General features: G+C 46.5%; 1 protein-coding gene across 1 annotated transcript in view; it reads right to left on the bottom strand.

The window, feature by feature from the left end:
* LOC128830567 (glioma pathogenesis-related protein 1-like) overlaps window positions 1-19,319 on the bottom strand; it is a 42,579-nt gene that overhangs the window by 2,984 nt on the left and 20,276 nt on the right. The window contains exon 4 of the mRNA XM_054016430.1: window positions 7,251-7,336. Within this exon, the coding sequence (XP_053872405.1) occupies window positions 7,251-7,336 (86 nt within the window). The remainder of the gene's footprint in view (window positions 1-7,250; window positions 7,337-19,319) is intronic.

Genomic DNA, 19,319 nt, shown 5'->3' with positions numbered 1-19,319 from the left:
AAAGACTATATTAATTGTTCGCAAAACTGTATCTTTCTGAGGAATTCACTCCCTTTTTCCCATCCCAGAGCTGCGAGTGTCTCCCAAGCTACCCCGGCGTCCCCCTCCCAGAGGCTGGCGCAGATCAGGTGACGAAAGAGAAGGACACGGGACGAGATGTTCTCAGAACTTATGGGCTGCTCCCAAGCCGAAGCGGCACAGCAGATCCAGTGGAGGGAGAACAACATGTCACAATACCAGCGATCACACAGCGAACGGGAGGACAGGTGGCGGCAGGAAGACCAGCAGGCGACTCAAACGCTGCTTGGACTAATGAGGGAGCAAACGGACACGCTCCGGCGCCTTGTAGATGTTCAGCAGGACCGGAGGCAGGAGGACAGAGCCCCGCTGCATTCTCTCTCTAACCGCCCTCCCCCGCCACAAAGTCCCATCTCCCCCTCACCCAAAGTCCCAAGAAGTTGGGGCGGCAGGGGCCATGAAAACAGTCACTCCACCCCTGCAGACTGCTCATGTAGCAGAAGGCTCTCATTCCCAAAGATTTGATAAGTCCTTTCCTTCACTCCAAAAGCACCTCACACAAGCCCCTGTCTCAGTTTCATCCCCAACTGTGTAGTTGTTAATAAAAAATAAGTTTCTGTTAATTACTGTTTCCATCATGTTCTTTTAGAGGAGAGTGTGTTTGAAGGGGGGGAAGGGGGTTGGTAATTGGAGAGGACAGTCACCTTTACCAGGGTACAGACACGGGGGCAGGTTCAGCAGAAGGTCTCACACACATTGCAGTCACTAGGCACCCTGGTCAGTCTGGGAGGTGGTTTTCACGTTCTGGGGTGGGGGGGGCGGCTATGTGAGTTTGTGGCGGGGGAGGGCAGTTACAGATCTTATGCAGCGGTCCTTAGCCTGGATGACAGAGCCACGCAGCAGGGGATCTGTAACCGCCCTCCCCCGCCACAAAGTCACATAGCCCCCACAAACAGAGTCCCGAAAAGGAGGGGTGGCAGGCTCCGTTGAAACAACCAGTTCACCACTGCGGACCGCTCTAGGAGCAGGAGCCTGTCATTCTTCGAGTTTAGAAGCGTCCTTTCCATCACTACATCCGCTCCCCACCACAGTCTGCGTCCCAGTTTCAACACTTTACCACAAAATCCTTAATAAAGAAAACAGTGTTAATGAACAAAGTTTCATTTATTTTATTTTTAAAGGTGTGTTGGAAGGGGGGGGAAGAGGGTTGGTAACTGGAGAGGATAGTCAACAGTAAGTGGGTAAAGAAACGGGGGCAGGTTCAGCTTCTGTTTAAACAAACTTAATAGTCACAGGTTACCCTGCTCATTCTGGAAGCTAGCTTTCAAACTTCCCGGATGCACAGCGCGTCCCGCTGGGCTCTTCTAATCGCCCGGCTGTCTGGCTGGGCGTAATCAGCAGCCAGGCGATTTGCCTCAACCTCCCACCCCGCCATAAACGTTTCCCCCTTGCTCTCACAGAGATTGTGGAGCACACAGCAAGCTGCAATAACAATGGGGATATTGGTTTCGCTGAGATCAGAGCGAGTCAGTAAGATTCTCCATCTCCCCTTCAGACATCCAAAAGCACACTCCACCACCATTCTGCACTTGCTCAGCCGGTAGTTGAAGAGTTCTTTTTCACTGTCCAGGGTGCCTGTATAGGGCTTCATGAGCCAGGGCATTAGCGGGTAGGCTGGGTCCCCGAAGATGACTATAGGCATCTCCACATCCCCAACAGTTATTTTGTGGTCCAGGAAGTAAATACCTTCCTGCAGCCGTCTAAACAGACCAGAGTTCCTGAAAACGCGAGCATCATGAACCTTGCCTGGCCATCTGACGTTGATGTAGGTAAAACGTCCCCTATGGTCCACCAATGCTTGCAGCACCATTGAAAAGTAGCCCTTTCGGTTAATGTACTGGCTGGCCTGGTGGGCCGGTCCCAGGATAGGGATGTGAGTTCCATCTATAGCCCCACCGCAGTTTGGGAATCCCATTGCAGCAAAGCCATCTATGATCACCTGCACGTATCCCAGGGTCACTACCTTTGAGAGCAGTAACTCAATGATTGCATTGGCTACTTGCATCACAGCAAACCCCACGGTAGATTTGCCCACTCCAAAGTGATTCACGACTGACCGGTAGCTGTCTGGCGTTGCAAGCTTCCAGAGGACTATGGCCACTCGCTTCTGGACAGTCAGGGCTGCTCGCATCCGGGTGTCCTTGCGCTTCAGGGCAGGGGACAGCAACTCACAAAGTTCCAGGAAAGTTCCCTTACGCATCCGAAAGTTTCGCAGCCACTGTGATTCATCCCAGACCTGCAGCTCTATGCGGTCCCACCAGTCCGTGCTTGTTTCCCGGGCCCAGAATCGCCGTTCCACACCATCAACATGACCCATTGCCACCATGATGTCCACAGCGCGGGGTCCCGTGCTTTGCGAGAGGTCTGTGCCCCTCTCAAACTTAATGTCCTCACCGCGCTGCCATAGCTTCCTCGCCCGATTTCTCAGCATCTGCCTCTGAAAAAGGTGGATGATAAGGTGCGAGGTGTTGACAACGGCCATAACTGCAGCGATGATCGCAGCGGGCTCCATGCTCGCAGTGCTGTGGCGTCCGCGCTGTCAATCACCAGAAAAGTGCGCAAACTGATTGCCTGCCAGCGCTTTCAGGGCGGGAGTGATGGTTGAATGACGACAGTTACCCAAAACCACCCTCGACACATTTTTTGCCCCAGCAGGCATTGGGGGCTCGACCCAGAATTCCAATGGGCAGCGGGGACTGCAGGAACTGTGGGATAGCTGCCCACAGTGCACCGCTTCCAATGTCGACGCTTGCCCCTTTAGTGTGGACTCACAAAGTCGAATTACTGTCCTTAGTGTGGATACAAACGTTCGACTTTGTAATATCGGTTCCACAAATTCGCTTTAAGTAAAATCGAACTACTCTCGTGGTGTAGACATACCCTGAGACTACTTTTGGAATAAATTTGGGTACCTGTTGTCAGTACTGTAGATGCTGATGTGAGAGATGGTATCATAATCATCCCTACTGACAGCTATTCAGAAGAGAATGGTTTTGGGGCTGATGTTAAGGGTAGTACTGGCTTTGCTACAGACCTAGCAGAGTCCTCTAAAATAAAAACTCTGGATTCCTCTTACCCAGTACCGGAGATAGGAAGCAATGCTCCTTTCTCCCACAGACAGCAGTGGTAACTGACTCCTTTGAGGTGTCTGAGACGAAGTCTTTGAGCTCTTAGCTGATAAACGAGCTGTCTTTGATCCCTGGAAATCCTGAGACATTTATTGAGGATAAAGCACCGAGTGAGAGTTGGAAGAAGTATCAGGAACTTCTTTCCTCAGGACAACTTCTGAAACAAATGCTCCCCTTATCAACTTCATCTGGAAAAGATTTAAGAGCCTGGCTATTTGGTTGCATTTTGAAAAATGATTTACACACATTTTGTAATGATATGACCTTCCCCTATACAAGACATACTTAATGTGCCCATCATTCAAAAAAATTACTGCATCTCATGATAGGAAGGTTTTCCAACTTGGAGCCTTTGATCCAGCTATGAGGCTCAGAGCCCCAGTACTAGGACTAAATAAGCTTAACTTTTTGTGTTGTTTGCCAACAGGCTATGGCCCAATATACACTACAAAGTTAGGTCAACACAAGTTGTCTTGCATTGACCTAACTGTGCATGTGTCTACACTCAAATTTGTCTCCCACTGACTTAAGTACCTGGTTATGATGACACAGTAACACAACCTCCCTGAACATTGTTGAGCCATGGTCGACCTACTGTGATTGGCACTGTGCGAGTATAGACACCACGTGACCGATGCCGACCCTAACAGTCCTCCAGCAACTTTCTCACAATGGCTGACTGATTGTGCTGGCCACAACTGTGAACTCCACTGCCCAGGAGTCATGGAGACCGAAAGCCATACTCCCCTTCAAAAATCCTGGAGATTTTTGAAATGCCTTTTCCTCATTGACCAGCTTGACAAGCTGTGACGGTGCTGCCTGTGGGAGCCCGCTGAGGTCACTCAATTAGGGTGAACTGCAAACAAAACGGGGCAGACAAACCCCAAACGCTGGTGGATATTCCAGTACTTAGATTTACCAAGCCAGCACAGAACAGCTTGTATAGTACCTCACTGGTTACTTAGAAGTCCAAACAATGCAGTTCCCTTAAAGTATCCAGCCTCAGGCCTCCGTATAGACAGACCTATCAAACATATGATGATGCTTACTGAAAATCTTATCTCATCATATAAAAGAAAAGGTTCTTCCAATCCCAAAGGATCAGCCACGTACCCAGGTCCAATTACAACTTAGATCTTACCCAAAATACATGCTTCTAGCCAATTCTTATTAACTAAGCTAAAATTTATTTAAAAAGAAAAGAGAAAGAGTGTTGGTTAAAAGATCAATATACATACAGACTTGAATTCAATTCTTGAGGTTCAGATACATATGAGAGATGAGTTTGTAGTTGCCAAAAGTCCTTTTAGATAGTCTATAGGTTATAGTCCAATGTCCATATTGAGGGTGGCTCCAGTCAATGACTGGGGATCTCAATCCTTGTGGCTTAAGGTTTCCCCCTCTTGAAACCCAAAGCTGATCTGAGGTGAAGTAGGATCATGTCCCAGGGTTCTTATACATTTCCAGCTGCCTTTCTGCCTGAGAAAACAATAGGCCTAACTCTCCTTCTTCCAAACATCCTAGCAATTAGCACAGGGTAATTTCTCCATTAAACAGTTCAGATACAGGTTACCTCAACCTTCAAAGAGACAAGTATCATCATAAATGTTAATATTCCTTTTTTGTTCTTTGAATTAAAGTTATGCTCTAGAATTATGTTGGGGAAGTTCTCCGGCCTGTGCTATTAAGAAGGTAATATTAGATGATTAAAATGGTTCCTTCTGGCCTTAGACTATGAATCTACATGTAACTTGAGCAAGGCAATAAGCAATTGTCAAAGAGAACCCAGGTCGTTCCTAGTGCCCAGTCTTGATTTCAGTCTGTACCTCCCATTGGCCGGGAACGGTGAACCGCGGCCATTGTGAGCTGCGGGGTTCCGTACCTGCAGATGGTCAACATAAACAAAATGTCTTGCTGCCCACCAACGGATTACACTGATGGGCCACGTGCCGAAGGTTGCCGACCCCTGGACCAGAACTTGGGTGGTGATTGGAGCACTCACTGGAGGGGGGGGGAAAGAGACCTGGGTTCAAATCCCTGCTCCAGTGCAGGGACTCAAATCTAGGCTTCCCAAGAGGAGTGCCCTAACCACTGTGCTAAAGGTTACGCGGGGAGGAGTGGTGGCAGGACTACATAGAGCTTTGTAGGGGCTTGGGACAAAATCTGAAACTGAGGGTCACCCCCTTTCAAGGGTGAAAAACCCCTGAAGGGAGGTCTCATGGTGGGGTGGAGGGTTGGAAAGTGAACCTGCCCCTGCATTCACCCTGCAGCAATGGCTCCTGTCCCACAGGGACAAGCCTGGTTCCCCACACCAGGCACTGAGACCTGGCACACAGGGTCACAAGCATCCCTGAAGTTTAGCACTGACTGGCACTGCAACTCTGTGCACCAGATCGCAACACCACACACTCAAAGGGCTTGGAGACTTTCTCGAACAGAGGACTGGGACAAACTGCTCCTTTTGCCCCCTGGACAGTTGGGGGGCACCACCCCCTCCACCAATGATTTTTGTACTTAAATTCCTTTTGAGTCTAGCCTAGAAAATCAAAACAAGCTGTTTCATTAATGTCAAAATAGTTTAACAATTTTCAAAATTTCTTTGTTTTGACCAAAAGAACTACTGAAATCAACACAAATTCACAAAACGCTTTGGTTGACCCAAATCTGCATTTTCTTGGTAGAAAAAGAAAATGTAGCCAAAGAGTTTGCCAAGCTCAAGTCCTCACTTTATTTTGACATCTATGCAGCATCTGGAAACCTCTAGTTTGTGGCCTTTAGCGTTGGCATTCTTTTACATATCTGTAAGAACTTTTTGAAACAAGATCTATTCTATGTAGGTTTCTATACTGCACTCATCACCATAGAATCTGAGTGCCTTAAATGGATTTCAGAGTAGCAGCCGTGTTAGTCTGTAGCCGCAAAAAGAACAGGAGTACTTGTGGCACCTTAGAGACTAACACATTTATTAGAGCATAAGCTTTCGTGGACTACAGCCCACTTCTTCGGATGCATACAGAGTGGAAATAAATAGATTGGATACCAGGGTTCCTGCTTCTGACGTACTTAAAGAAAAAATGTTGCTGTTAGTTTGTGGCTTTTGCTAGTTGCTCTTCAAATTTTTTGGCCTACCTAATTATACTTGACTTGCAAGAATTTATGCTCCTTTCTTTCTCTGTAGGATTTGACTTCCAAGTTTAAAAATATATTTTTGCCTCTAACCGCCTCTTTTACTTTGTTTAGTCATGGTTGCATTTTAAAAAAAAAATGTTTGGCCCTCTTACTGTGCTGTGTGTTGTTTATTTATTTATTTGTTTTTTATTTGGAGTATACATTTAGTTTGAACCTCTATTATGGTGGTTTTTAAAAGAGTTCCATGCAGCTTCTGGGCAATTCACACTAGTGACAGTTTCTTTTAATTTCTGTTTAACTAGCCTCCATATTTTTATATCGTTTCCCGCTTTTGAAGTTAACTGCTACTGTGTTGGATTTCTTTGGTATTTTCCCACCTACAAGGATGTTAAATTTATATGAAACTGCCCTGTGAAGGATGGCCCACTCCTATAGATTAATTGTCTGCAGGCTGCACATCTGAAGGGATAGGTTACTCTTTTACATCTCTGGCATGAATTAGTCACAATGGTTTCCCAAAAGTGACTGGATACTAGCAAACAAGTAAATGTAAGCTGACCAAAGAGTGCTTAGCTGGAACTTTACTTTCTTGGATCAGTGATTTTAAATTGCTTATTAGCCTTTAACAGAAAGTCAGTGATTGGTAGCATCTTGTCCCAATGGCAGTAATAACTGGCTATGACCAGACTGGTAGTTTGCAATCCTCATTGAGATGCTAATTCAGTAAGACATGAAGTACTTGATTAGGTGCTTTACTGAACAGGATTGGACTCGAGTATTCACTAAAGTGCTTTGTTGAATTGCGACCTGAGAGAGTGCTATGAGAGATGGCATAAAGAATATAAGGAACAGTTTATCAGTAGGGTGGATATTGTTTGCCTCTTCCTAGTGCCTAATAAATTCACTTTTACTTACTACATAGATTGTCCACACAGGTGTCCTCTTTTGAGCACAGACTACATGATGATCCTGCTTTATAAGGTTTTCTTGGGTAATTGCCGCTACAAAGGCAGAAGAAAATTCTGTTAGATGAATTTCACTGTGTATAATTTTAATAAGATCATATAATTAAGGTATTAAACACATTTAGGGCCAGGCTTAGGGAAAATGGCACCCTGGGTGAACTTGCATTTTGGTGCCCCTGGGCCATATGGGTGTGATGCCCCCCATTGTCCCTGGTCCCCCATGGGCTCCCCAACCTCCCTTCCCCCCAACCCCTGCACTGTGCCACCTTCACCCCTAATCCCTGCACCTCCCTCCTGTGCCCCAATCCCTCCACTGTGTCCCCTTCCCTCTTACCCCCTACACCTTCCTCCTGAGCCTCTAACCCTTGCACTGTGCCCCCTACACCCCAACCCCTGCACTCCCCTCCTGTGCCCCTAACCCCTGCACTGTGCCCCCTTCACTCCTAGCCCCTGCGCCTCCTTCCTGAGCCCCTACCCCCACATCCCCTCCTGCACCCACGTAGGGAAACTGACCCACCTGGATGCACAAAGCAGCTGGCATTGCTGCTCACTCCCCCACTGGACTGCTGCTCCTCCGCCCCATGCACCTCCAGAGCTGCCTAAGGAGAGGGCAGGAGAGCAGCAGCTGATGATGCCTCAGCACAGCCCAGGTGGGGAAGTGTCCTGAATGCAGGGAGCCCTGGTGTTGTGTGTGTTGTGTTCAGGGGAGTGTATGTGTGCCTGAGTATATGAGTGTGCTGTCTCTTTAAAAAAGCACTCAAGGTCAGGATCCTGAAGGCTTGTGTTCAGATACAAGCAGCTGCCAGCAGCTCCGGACCCAGAGAAGCAGCAGCAGAGACACAGATTCCCCCTGTCCTGTCATCCCAGGTCAATGGAAATTGGGTGCACAGGTTGCGGGGGGACACCCTGACATCAGCCCCTGCCACTCCACAGCAGACAGGCGGACACTTCCAGTCCAGGGAGGCAGGGACATTATTAATCCTTGAATATTTACTTTCCTCAACATCCTCGGAAACTTGTAAATCTGTTTTAATCCTTTTGTTATCTGACTGAGAAAATATTAATTTGGTTATAACAGAAAATCCTCGGTTCATTTGCAAACTGTTAGTCAAATCAGTTACTCCAAAACCAAACCTGTATAATGTGCTGTGCTCCAATGGACTCCTCTGACTTGGCTCTACCTCACTGGGCTTTAGAAACAGCCATGAGCAGAGTCAGGGTAAAGCATAAGCAGAATAGGCACGTAAAATCAGATTTTAAACTGAATAATTTTCTTGGTAAAATCCTTGGAAACTGAATGCTGCCTTTTGACTTCTCTTTGGAACTGTAGTCAACTTTACCTATTTCCCCCAAACTCCTAGTTTAACATGTCTTCTCCAAACCTAAAACTTTCTATTACCAACCTGGTTCTCTTATGCTTACAGCATTGATCATCTTTTTGGTATACTCTTCACTTCAGAGTTCACCAGAGCCTAGCAGACTTAAATCTTTCTTCTCTCCACCATCTTCTCAACTACCAATTGGGATTCCTTGGATGCACTTATCAGTACAGAAGTGTGAAATACATAGCTTTTGAGAGAAAGTGCAACAGAGGTCCTGGGCTAAGCAATTTACCTACCCAGTTTAAAACATAGCTTTTAAGTTCTGTCATTCATTTCCCTATTTATTTTGTCCGTGTTAACAGAGGACAGGTTTAGTCTCGGCAGTTTTTCCAAAGTTATCTACCATGCTTGCAAAAGCTGATGCCTATTGATGAAACTGTTAAGTCCTCACAAACCCAGCTGCCAATATGCTTGGTGACTACAATATCCTTGTGTAGATAAAGGACTGTTTTAATTTGATTTTGTAAATGAGATGTTATAGGATAAGTGTTAAGCAAAAACATATGATGGGGTGTGTTGTGGGATGAAAACCAAAAAGGACAGAAGCTGCTGGGTACCTAGAGGCTTGCACTCCTGGATGGACGCTCCAGTCAGATTGCCTTTTTAGAATTTTGGGGGGGTTGAATTTGAAGGATCATTGTTTGGCTCTTGATGGGGGAGAATATGATCAGAGACGGGACTGGGGACCTAAACTGTGATCAAGAACAGAATCACTGTTAGTCTCTTATAAATCAGGCTTTTCCTTGTGGAATAAGTAGTAGGGGGTTACTAAAAGCTATTATATACTATTACTTTTAGTAATCCAGTTAAACAAAAGTTTAGTAATCAGTGGGCGAGGTTTTGAAGAGAGCTGCAGGGCCCTTGAGACAGAGTTAGGAAAAGCAACCAGGATTGCCTAATATTTATAAGCAAGTGTCCTGAGAGGAAGCTCAGAGGGGTAAAAGGGCTGTACTAGTGACCCAGAGGCACAAACATAGAACAAACTGTGTGCCCAGAAAGGGGCAGGTGGTGACACCCTACAAAAGGGATACGCAAATGTAGTGGTACCAACAGCCTAATTGACAACTATTGAGAAACTTTAAGACCATACCTTTTCTGCATGATCATTTTATACATTTTCCAGGAATGTGTAAATTCTTCTTTGAGCAATGCTCCTGTGAGTGCTCCACTTCAGGTGTGCATGCACCCTGCACCTTTGATCAGAGTTTTTTGGTAGCGGTGCCCATTCAGCCCATGCATGCACCCTACACATCTCCATGCCCCATACTGAGTCTGTATAGGGCTGTGCAAGCGAACTGCCCTCACTTCCTTTGCCCAGAGATGGAGTTTAGTGTGTGCCTGTTTTTTTATTTAGAGTTAGAATATACTATATAGTGTTAGTTTATAGGATTCTTACAACTTGTATAGTTATTGGAACTGTTCTTCCTGTTTTCTTAGAAAAATAAAAACTATTTAACCCCTTATCAATGTGTCAAATGGGATGCTGGGCTCCCTGAATTTTAAAATGTGCCTATTCTGTCAAGAAGTGATTCTCATCGGCAACTGGCATTTTCAGTGTATTTGTTGCTTGAGAGACTCTCCTCCTCAGCAAGTGTAAGATTTACACTTCTTTTAAGGGAAGGTGCCATAAAAACAGGAAAATGAAGTGTAGACTACTAATGATGGAGCAAGCCTTAAGTCCAGCTTCAGACCCAGGTACAAAGAATCCTCCCTACCCCCCAAACCAGGACCCATTAGTTCTGTTAGTGCCCTGTCTACGTCGAGAGGAGTCACTGAGAGCTTCCAAGGTGAAGGCAGCATCAAAACACTGGGTTCCAGCATGCTTTGAGTACTGACTGAAACCTACTGAATTTGTTTCTGAGGGTTTCCCATTCAAACACTAAGGAGGGGGATAAGAAGAACAGAATAGAATTCCTCCTCAAAGAAGGTTTGGTCACTGGAGACCTCAGGCCCAGAGAGGAGTGCTATGAGGCTCTGAGTACTTTGGCTAACGTGATGCACTTTAAGACTTCATCTAAGACCCATATCTTGGCAGTAAAGAGCATGATACTGAAGCCTACTACTACTACTACAGCTACCATCAGTACCCATGATGGTAAATAGAGTAGCCTCATTAGAATCTGCGGTACCATCAGCAGCACCTCAGACAGCATCATCTAACCCTACCCCCCCGCCCGGGGCCATTGGGGGAGGAGTCAAGCTCTGAGTCCCCTCCCCCTGCTGGGGACATGGGGAGAGGGGCTTAGAGCAGCAAGTGGAGACATAGCCTCTGCTGTAAGAGGTGGAGCACAGGGCTAACCTCCGCAAGGGGAGGCTTCACCTGCTACCCATGGACCTCATGGTACCTAATGAGCCTGAGACTCCACACGTTGCGACTTCCAGACACCTCTTGGTACTTGATCACCAGCCGCACATGTTCAATTGAGACTCACTACTTCTCAACATCTACCGTTCAAGAAGAGGTATTGTCACCTCCTTTACAATATGTGGGAGGGCATTCTGACTCAGAGCTTTCTGTTCAAAGCTCTCCAGCTTATTCGAAGAGATGTTGTTCTCCTCTGTAGATACAAGACCTGTGCCTATCAATACTTGGGTCGATGAATGATGGCTACCTCCCCCTTGCCTTATGGTCCTTCTCATTGGCCTTATTAGAACCCATGGGGGGCAGTGTATCTCCAGCAGTTTCACCAGGCCCCACTATTCTCATAAGGAACATAGAAAACCTAGTTCTCTGGTACTTTCCATCCCTTCTCCCCATTCTGAATCGATAGAGGAGACATTTTGAGGAGCAAGATGTTGCTGCCGCCACTGGCCCCATCATTAGCTGATGACTTTTGGCAGTTCTAGGACCCGATGAAATGGGTTGTGGACACACTTCAGATTCTTCTGGGACAAATTCCCATCATAAGCTCCTGGACATACTGCATGCTTCTACTTCAGCATGGATAGCAACTACCAATTAATGAAGCTCTTCTTGAGCCAGCCAAGACCATCCAGCAAACAGGAACATGGAGATCCGTTTTAGTGCCATAATAAATGAGGGTCAGCTCCTGGCCAAGATATCTTTGCAGGCTTCACTTTGTAGGTCTGGCTTGACATGACTAAACATGGGGGACACCACATTTCTTGGAAGACAGGATTAGAGAGGTAACTAGGTCAATAGGTTGAAAATGGAATGTTTGTGCTAATAAGTAAATGGATCAGTCAGCTAGAAGACACTGTCTGAGTCAGCTAAGATCAGAAAGAACACTCAGGGAACCATTTACTATGAACAACAATACTAACTTATTCTGTCCAATTTAGACATAGGGTGAAAAGTATATAGAACACGAACAATGCATAGACGGAGCATGCTGCACAGGGACTTGGGCCTGCAAAGTAACCAAGCCAATGTGTGATGCAATGTGTATAAAGGGAGAGCATTTCTGTGTAACTTTGAAATTGTAATATAACCTGCATCCACCCTGCCCCGTGACTCATTTGAATCTGATCATCTCAGTGTAGCATTGCTGTACGCTAAATAAAGATACATGACTGATGAAGTCTACAGTCAAACTGAGTTCTTGGGAAGTTGAGTAGAAAGAGGTCTCTGAGGGAATCCCTACATACTTGATGCATCCAGGTCTATTTCAACCACAATAGTGATGAGATGAGCTTTCAGAGTGAGAGCCGTGTTAGTCTGTATCAGCAAAAACAATGAGGAGTCCTTGTGGCACCTTAGAGACTAACAAATTTATTTGGGCATAAGCTTTCGTGGGCTAAAACCCACATCATCAGATGAATGGAATGACAAATACAGTAAGCAGTGTATATACACAGCACATGAAAAGATGGGAGTTGTCTTACCTAGCGGGGGGTCAGTGCTAACGAGGCCAATGCAATCAAGGTGGACATTGCCCATTTCCAACAGTTGACAAGGAAGTGTGAGTATCAGCAGAGGGAAAATTACTTTTTGGAGTGACCCATCCACTCCTAGTCTTTATTCAGGCCTAATTTGATGGTGTCCAGTTTGCAAGTTAATTCCAGTTCTGCAGTTTCTTGTTGGAGTCTGGTTTTGAAGTTTTTTTTGTTGAAGAATTGCCACTCAAGTCTGTTATTGAGTGTCCAGGAAGACTGAAGTGTTCTCCTACTGGTTTTTGACTGTTACAATTCTTGATGTCTGATTTGTGTCCATTTATTCTTTTGCGTAGAGACTGTCCGGTTTGGCAAGAGTACATGGCAGAGGGGCATTGCTGGCACATGATGGCATATATCACATTGGTAGATGTGCAGGTGAACGAGTCCCTGATGGTGTGGCTGATGTGGTTAGGTCCTACAATGGTGTCCCTTGAATAGATATGCGGACAGAGTTGGCAACGGGGTTTGTTGCAGGGATTGGTTCCTGTGTTAGTGTTTTTGTTGGGTGGTGTGTAGTTGCTGGTGAGTATTTGCTTCAGGTTGGGGGGCTGTCTGTAAGCGAGAACTGGCCTGTCTCCCAAGGTCTGTGAGAGCGAGGGATTGTCCTTCAGGATAGGTTGTAGATCCTTGATGATGCACTGGAGAGGTTTTAGTTGGGGGCTGTAGGTGATGGCTAGTGGTGTTCTCTTACTTTCTTTGTTGGGCCTGCCCTGAGCTTTGTTGCTTCAGCTGTTTTTTTCCCCTGGAAGATACAGTTAATTGTTAAGCACTTACCATTTAATGGCCACCAGCTCTTTGTGGACTCAGACAACTCACTTCATGTCCTAAAGTACTCTACAGCTACACTTAGATCCCTGGGGATATGCACACCTGGAAAGAAAAGGAAATTCAGCAGGTCTCAATTAGCACAAAGATCCCATCCTGCTCAATTTTCCACCATCCTCTCTGCTTCGGAGTTCCTTCTGTGGGACTTTTTCTGTTCCTTCTCTACTGCAGACTTGGGGAGGCCAGAATCACATATAAGAAAACATTTGATCCCTCAATAAGGGGTAAAGCAATTTTTTTTCCTAAGAAAAACAGGAACAACCATTCCAACAATTATAAAAACACTAATACTATAAACTAACTAAAGAACTAACACTATATACTATATTCTAACTCTAAAGAGAAAACAGGCACACACTAAACTGCATCTCTGTCCGAAGGCAGTTGAGAAGAAACTGTGGGCGGTTCACTCGCACAGCCCTATATAGCCCCAGTATGGGGCATGAAGATGTGTAGGGCACATGTATGGGCTCAATGATCACCAAAGAGCTTCAGTCAAAAGGCACAGGGTGCAACCTGAAGTGGAGCACCCACACACATCTCTGAGAACTTCAGTTACTGCACAAGGTGAGCAACCTTTCTTTTCCTCTTTTTCCTCAGTCTTGGATGACCTTTAGAATAAAACAAATGTCTAAATAAAATCTAGTTTAGTATATTTAAACTTGTCTTGCTCTTCATTTAATTCTCCTTCCCTCTCTCTCAGCTGCTTCCTCATTTCCAAACTATTTACTTTGTTTTTCTTCTTCTTTTTAGTGTTTTCTTCTTTCCCTTTTACTGGATTACTTCTTCCTTCTTCAAGTACTCATCCCCATTTTTCCCCTCTGCTCTCATTTCTGCAAGTATTCCCCCACTCATGCTTCTTTTCCTTTTGTCCTTAATATCCTTCCATTCTCCTGTTGCAGATTAGAAACTGGCTGAAGGATTGTAAGTAAAAAAGGTATGAAGTTGGGGAGGGGGTGTAGAGTGGGGGACTGCAGGGATCAGTGTAGGTCATCTTATTTAGTATCTTCATTAGTGATCTGGTAAAGAAGGCTGCCTGCATATAAATGAAATTTGCTGAGAATACTTGTGTTTTGGAAAGTAATCCAAAACCCATAGATATGCAATGAAGAGAGAATCCTGCAAATAAGTAATGCTGTGGGAGTGGCAATAGTGGACAACAAATTAGACCTGAGTTTGCAATGTGATAATGTAGCAGAAAACTCCACAAGGTCAATGCAATATTTGGCTGCATACATAGAGGCTAAGTAGTAGAGATAATAGACCGTTTTATATGATACTGGTGCAACAGTATCAGAATATTCCATTCATTTCTTAGCGCCACATTACCAGTGAGATGGTTGGCAAACAGGGAGAGCAACGGTTATTAGAAGAATAGATTGACAAATTATATAGCTTAAAACAACTAATGGATGTGGACACCAAAACAGTCTACAAATGCTTGAAGTGTGCAGACATTAAAGCAAGGCAGAGGAATTATTTAGGGAGGTGCAAGGGGCTATAACTACGCAGGGGAGAAAGGGAAAACTTAAGGTGAATATCAGGAAAAACCTTTCCTGGTAATGAGATCTATTAAGATGTTCAAAGAGAACTCGGGACACTTTAAAGTGAACAGGACAAAATACTACAAACTGTACTGAACACTCCAGCATTGACCAGGAGATGACCTGCATCGTAATTCTCAATTTCTAATGTCAATGATTTACTTGCTTCTTGTTTCTGCATTCCTTGACCTAATATTGGGGTTCTTTCTGATATCCTGGTCTTTATTGCCACCGAATACTGTCCAAAGTAGACTTCCAAATTACAGGGACTTTTTGGCCATCCTCTTTATTTTGTTCAATATAACAAATATAGAAGGATGATGTAAAAACAATAAAAGACAGTGCAACATATGCAGGGGAACATACGAGTTTGGAAAAATAGTAGACAGGGATCTGTTGTGTGAGTGTGAATTTTGTAACAGGGTGTCATCTAGTGGTGGAAGAAGAAATGGGATTCTACAGCATTTTACAGTACACATTAGATCTTTAAAATAAAAAACTAGGAAATTAGCCTGGAATTATTCCATTAATAGGAAGGTGTGTGGATGTGTTTCACTGGTACCCCCCAACAAATCATTTTGCAATCAAATTTGAGTTTAAGTTACCCTTATTCTAGAAGGATGTTGCTTTCAGAGGCTTTTTATTTGTGACAAGCTTTCATAATACATTTGATTTTTACCATCTGAGTTTTCCTCTCCATTTCACTAGTTCATTTATAGGGGTATCTGCTTTGTATGAAATTACTTCCACTTTGCCTTCCAGAGTGATATTCAGGCATTAATCTTACAGGCAGATGAATTTATCAGATCCAGCATACTTCAGTTACACAGCCTTCGTATGAATCTTTCATCAAGAGTTAGGATGATATCCTAATTTTCAACTCACAGCCTGCACTGATCTGAGAGAAGTCAGTGCTGTTGGTTTGGTCTTTTTTTATTAAGCACTTTGGTCCCAATTAAGCAAGACACTTAAGCATATTCTAATTTTAAGTCCGATTGACTTCAGTAGGATTATTTGCTTCAAGTTAAGCAAGTTCTTAAATGTTTTAGTGAAGCAAAGCCTTATCTCAGGAATTTAAATCAGTTGTAAAGAGCATGCAGATCTCTTTGCTGAAAGTTATTTTGGGAGTGTATTGAGTTTCCTGCCTACAGAAAATTCTCAATTATATCTACCTCAGGTGCAGCCAAGCTCTACTGCTAGATATTCATTTTAAAGAAATTTTGTACACTTCTGCAGGATTTGGTTTATAAATCATTACCTTTTTCTATTTGGAGAAAAAGGTAGCATTTTAATGCAGCTGTCTTTAATAGAGGAAGAAGAACAGTGAACACAAAGAATGTTTGTTTTCCACAAAGTTTTACCAGTTGTTAAAATATGCTGAGAAGTTTATATTCATGTATGCAGGACCGGCCTTTGGCTGTCTGGGCCCCTGCCCAGGGCAGCCCACCAAAGAGGGCCAGGGCCGGATTAACTTTTTGTGGGCCCAGCATCAAACATATTTGTGGGCCCCCGTGGGGGCAATGGAGCATGGTGTGGGGACTTCATTCCCCAGAGTGAGGCGCCAGCCGGGGCAATGAGGTGTGGCAGGGGCAGCCCCGCTCTGCCCAGCCCAGTGCGAGGGCACTATTTACAAACCGGCAGTATCCAGATGCACAGCGCCTTGCCTGGCCCTGTGCTGCCAGCATGCCCCTTCCCCTTGGGGCCGGGCCCATACCGTGCCACACAGCTCCCCTTCCCCCTGCCCAATAGACCACAGGCACCGACTCCGTGCATGCTCTGGGGCTGGAACACCCACAGAGGAGCAGGGGCAGAAAGAGGCAGAGTGAAGGCAGGGGGGCACTCTGGAAAGGGTGTGGGATGGGGGTGGAGCGAGGGCAGGAAGAGGTGGGGTGGGTATGGGGCCTTGGGGGAAAAAGGGTGGAGTGGGGGGCGGGGTCTGAGGCAGAACAGGGATCAAGCACATCCAGGGAAATCAGAAAGTCAGCACCTCTGCAACAGCCGCCCACACCCAACCCCTATGGTCAGAGGCCTCCCCTCCCCGCTGGACCTGCTATGCTCTGCGCCTCCCCCAGACTCCCCCCCACAAATGTACAGCACCCTACACAACACCACCCCTGCCCAGCACCTCCCTACCCACAGCTCCACCACAACTGCCCAGCACCCCACACGGAACCCCACTCCCTAGTGCCCCAACACACACAGCTCTTCCCTGCCCCCTCACAGCCCAGCACCCGCCCCAGGCCACACAGAGACCCACTCCCCCATGCCTTGCCTCCCAGCCACACTCACCCATCCTGCTGGGAGGTGACTATATCTGCCAGGCTGAGCCAGCAGCACAACCAGGGGTGGTCATTGCTCCGGCCCCTCGGGAGTAGCGCAATTGGGCTCCACTTGCCTGGAGGGGCCCAGCCACGCCCCCCACACTGTCTCCCCCCAACTGGCCAAGACTGGCCAGGCTTCTGCCCCAGTCCCAGGCAGCTCAGCTCTGGGGAGGCAGGCGGGGCCCCACAGAGGGTGGGAAGCAGAGACTGCCTGGAACCGGAGGTGCACGGGGGTCCGGCCAGGGGGCAGAGAGGAACCCTCGGATGGGGGCAGAGAGGAGCAAGTGGTGGTGCGGGGGAGCCAGCGGGCTGGCGGGGTCGTAGGGAACAATACCAGCAGAGCAGGCTGGGCTTTTTGCTCTTCTGAGCATGGGTCCGGCTCCATGGCACCACTGACGCCATTGTAAACCCAGAACTGAAGAGGGCGCTGTGCGCAGGGTTTGGATTCCCACCCGACCTGCCAGAGCCAGCTGGACAGACAAGCAGCAGCGCTGGAGAGGGGGCTGGGAGGAAGACCCGAGCTACAGGGGGCAGTTGGACAACCAGCCCTCTGAGCCAGATGACTCCTCCGGAGCAGGGATGCCCCTCCTTCCCCCTGCTCCACCTGTGCAGCTGCTGCTGTCCCTGCCCCAAATTTCCTGGTGCCCTACGCAGCTGCGTACTTTGCATATGGGGAAGGATGGCCCTGCTCTGAAGGAGGCCACGCTGCCTCGCTACACCATCTAGTAACTGATAGCCAATGGACACGTTTAGCAGGGTAAGTGTCAGCAAAGAGTCTAGGGCCCTGGCCCATTGCGGCAGAGCAGGGCAATTAGTCTTTGTCATGAACATACAGCTAAGGGTAGCATAAAATCCCTCCTTTACCTGTAAAGGGTTTAGAAGCTCAAATAACCTGGTTGGCACTTGACAAAAAGGATCAATAAGGGGAGAAGATACTTTCAAATCTGTGGGGGAAGGTTTTTGTTTTATGCTCTCTTTGTTGTTCTCTCTGGGACAGAGAGGGACCAGGACAGGAAAAATACATCTCCTAAAGCCGTATTGGAAATAAGCATCTAAGATTACAAATGGTAAGTAATAGCAAGGAAATGCGTTAGGTTATCTTTTGTTTTAGCTTGTGAATTTTCCCTATGCTAAGAGACAGGTTTATTCCTGTTTTCTGTAACTTTAAAGTTTTGCCTAGAGGGGAATCCTCTGTGTTTTAATTCTTACTACCCTGTAAAATTATCTTCCATCCTGATTTTACAGAAGTGCTTCTTTTACTTTTTCTTTATAATAAAGTTCTGTGCTCACATTGTTTACCTATTTGGTTGGTATATTATTCTCCAGCCTCCCCAGGAAAGGGATTGAAGGGACTTGGGGGGGATATTTTGGGGAAACAGGAACTCCAAGTGGTCCTTTTCCTGAATCTTTGTCTAACTCATTTGGTGGTGGCAGCATACCGTCCAAGGACAAGGAAGAATTTGTGCCTTGGGGAAGTTTTTAACCTAAGTTGGTAGAAATAAGCTTAGGGGGTCTTTCATGCGGGTCCCCACATCTGTACCCTAGAGTTCAGAGTGGGGAGGGAACACTGACAGTCTTCAACCCAGCTCCTGGGCTGGAGCAAACAGCAAACAGTCAGGCTCAAGCCCTCTGGATATGACAGTGCAGTAGCGATCCCTGGCCCAGCTCCGTGGCTGGGGCAGATATCAAGCAAATGCAGGGCATCCAGCCTAAGGTGGGTAGGCTGCCACCTTAGGGGTGGGGTTGGCAGCAGGAGGTAGGGGTCCACCCTACTCCACCAGATCCCAGCCCAGGACCTTAACAGTGGTGCAGAATCCCACCACTGAGTCAGCGGGGATCCTACCGAAACACACAAACTGTGGTTTCAGCAACACAACAAGATTAATGTCTGGTTTCCCTGGGCTACTTCCTATCCCTGTCTGTAGGGCTCTGTTGCTCATGGGTTCTCAGACTCCTCGGGGTGCCTGGCAGCCGGCAGTCCCAGCAGCTCCTTGGGGTACTTAGCAGATGGCAGTTCCTTCCCTCAGGGTCCTCCTCCAGGGGCGGGGTC

Source organism: Malaclemys terrapin, chromosome 1, assembly GCF_027887155.1.
Source record: "Malaclemys terrapin pileata isolate rMalTer1 chromosome 1, rMalTer1.hap1, whole genome shotgun sequence".
Taxonomy (NCBI): Eukaryota; Metazoa; Chordata; order Testudines; family Emydidae; genus Malaclemys; species Malaclemys terrapin.
The sequence above is the reverse complement of the archived record's forward strand: the minus strand, read 5'-3'. Positions and strand labels throughout refer to the sequence as shown.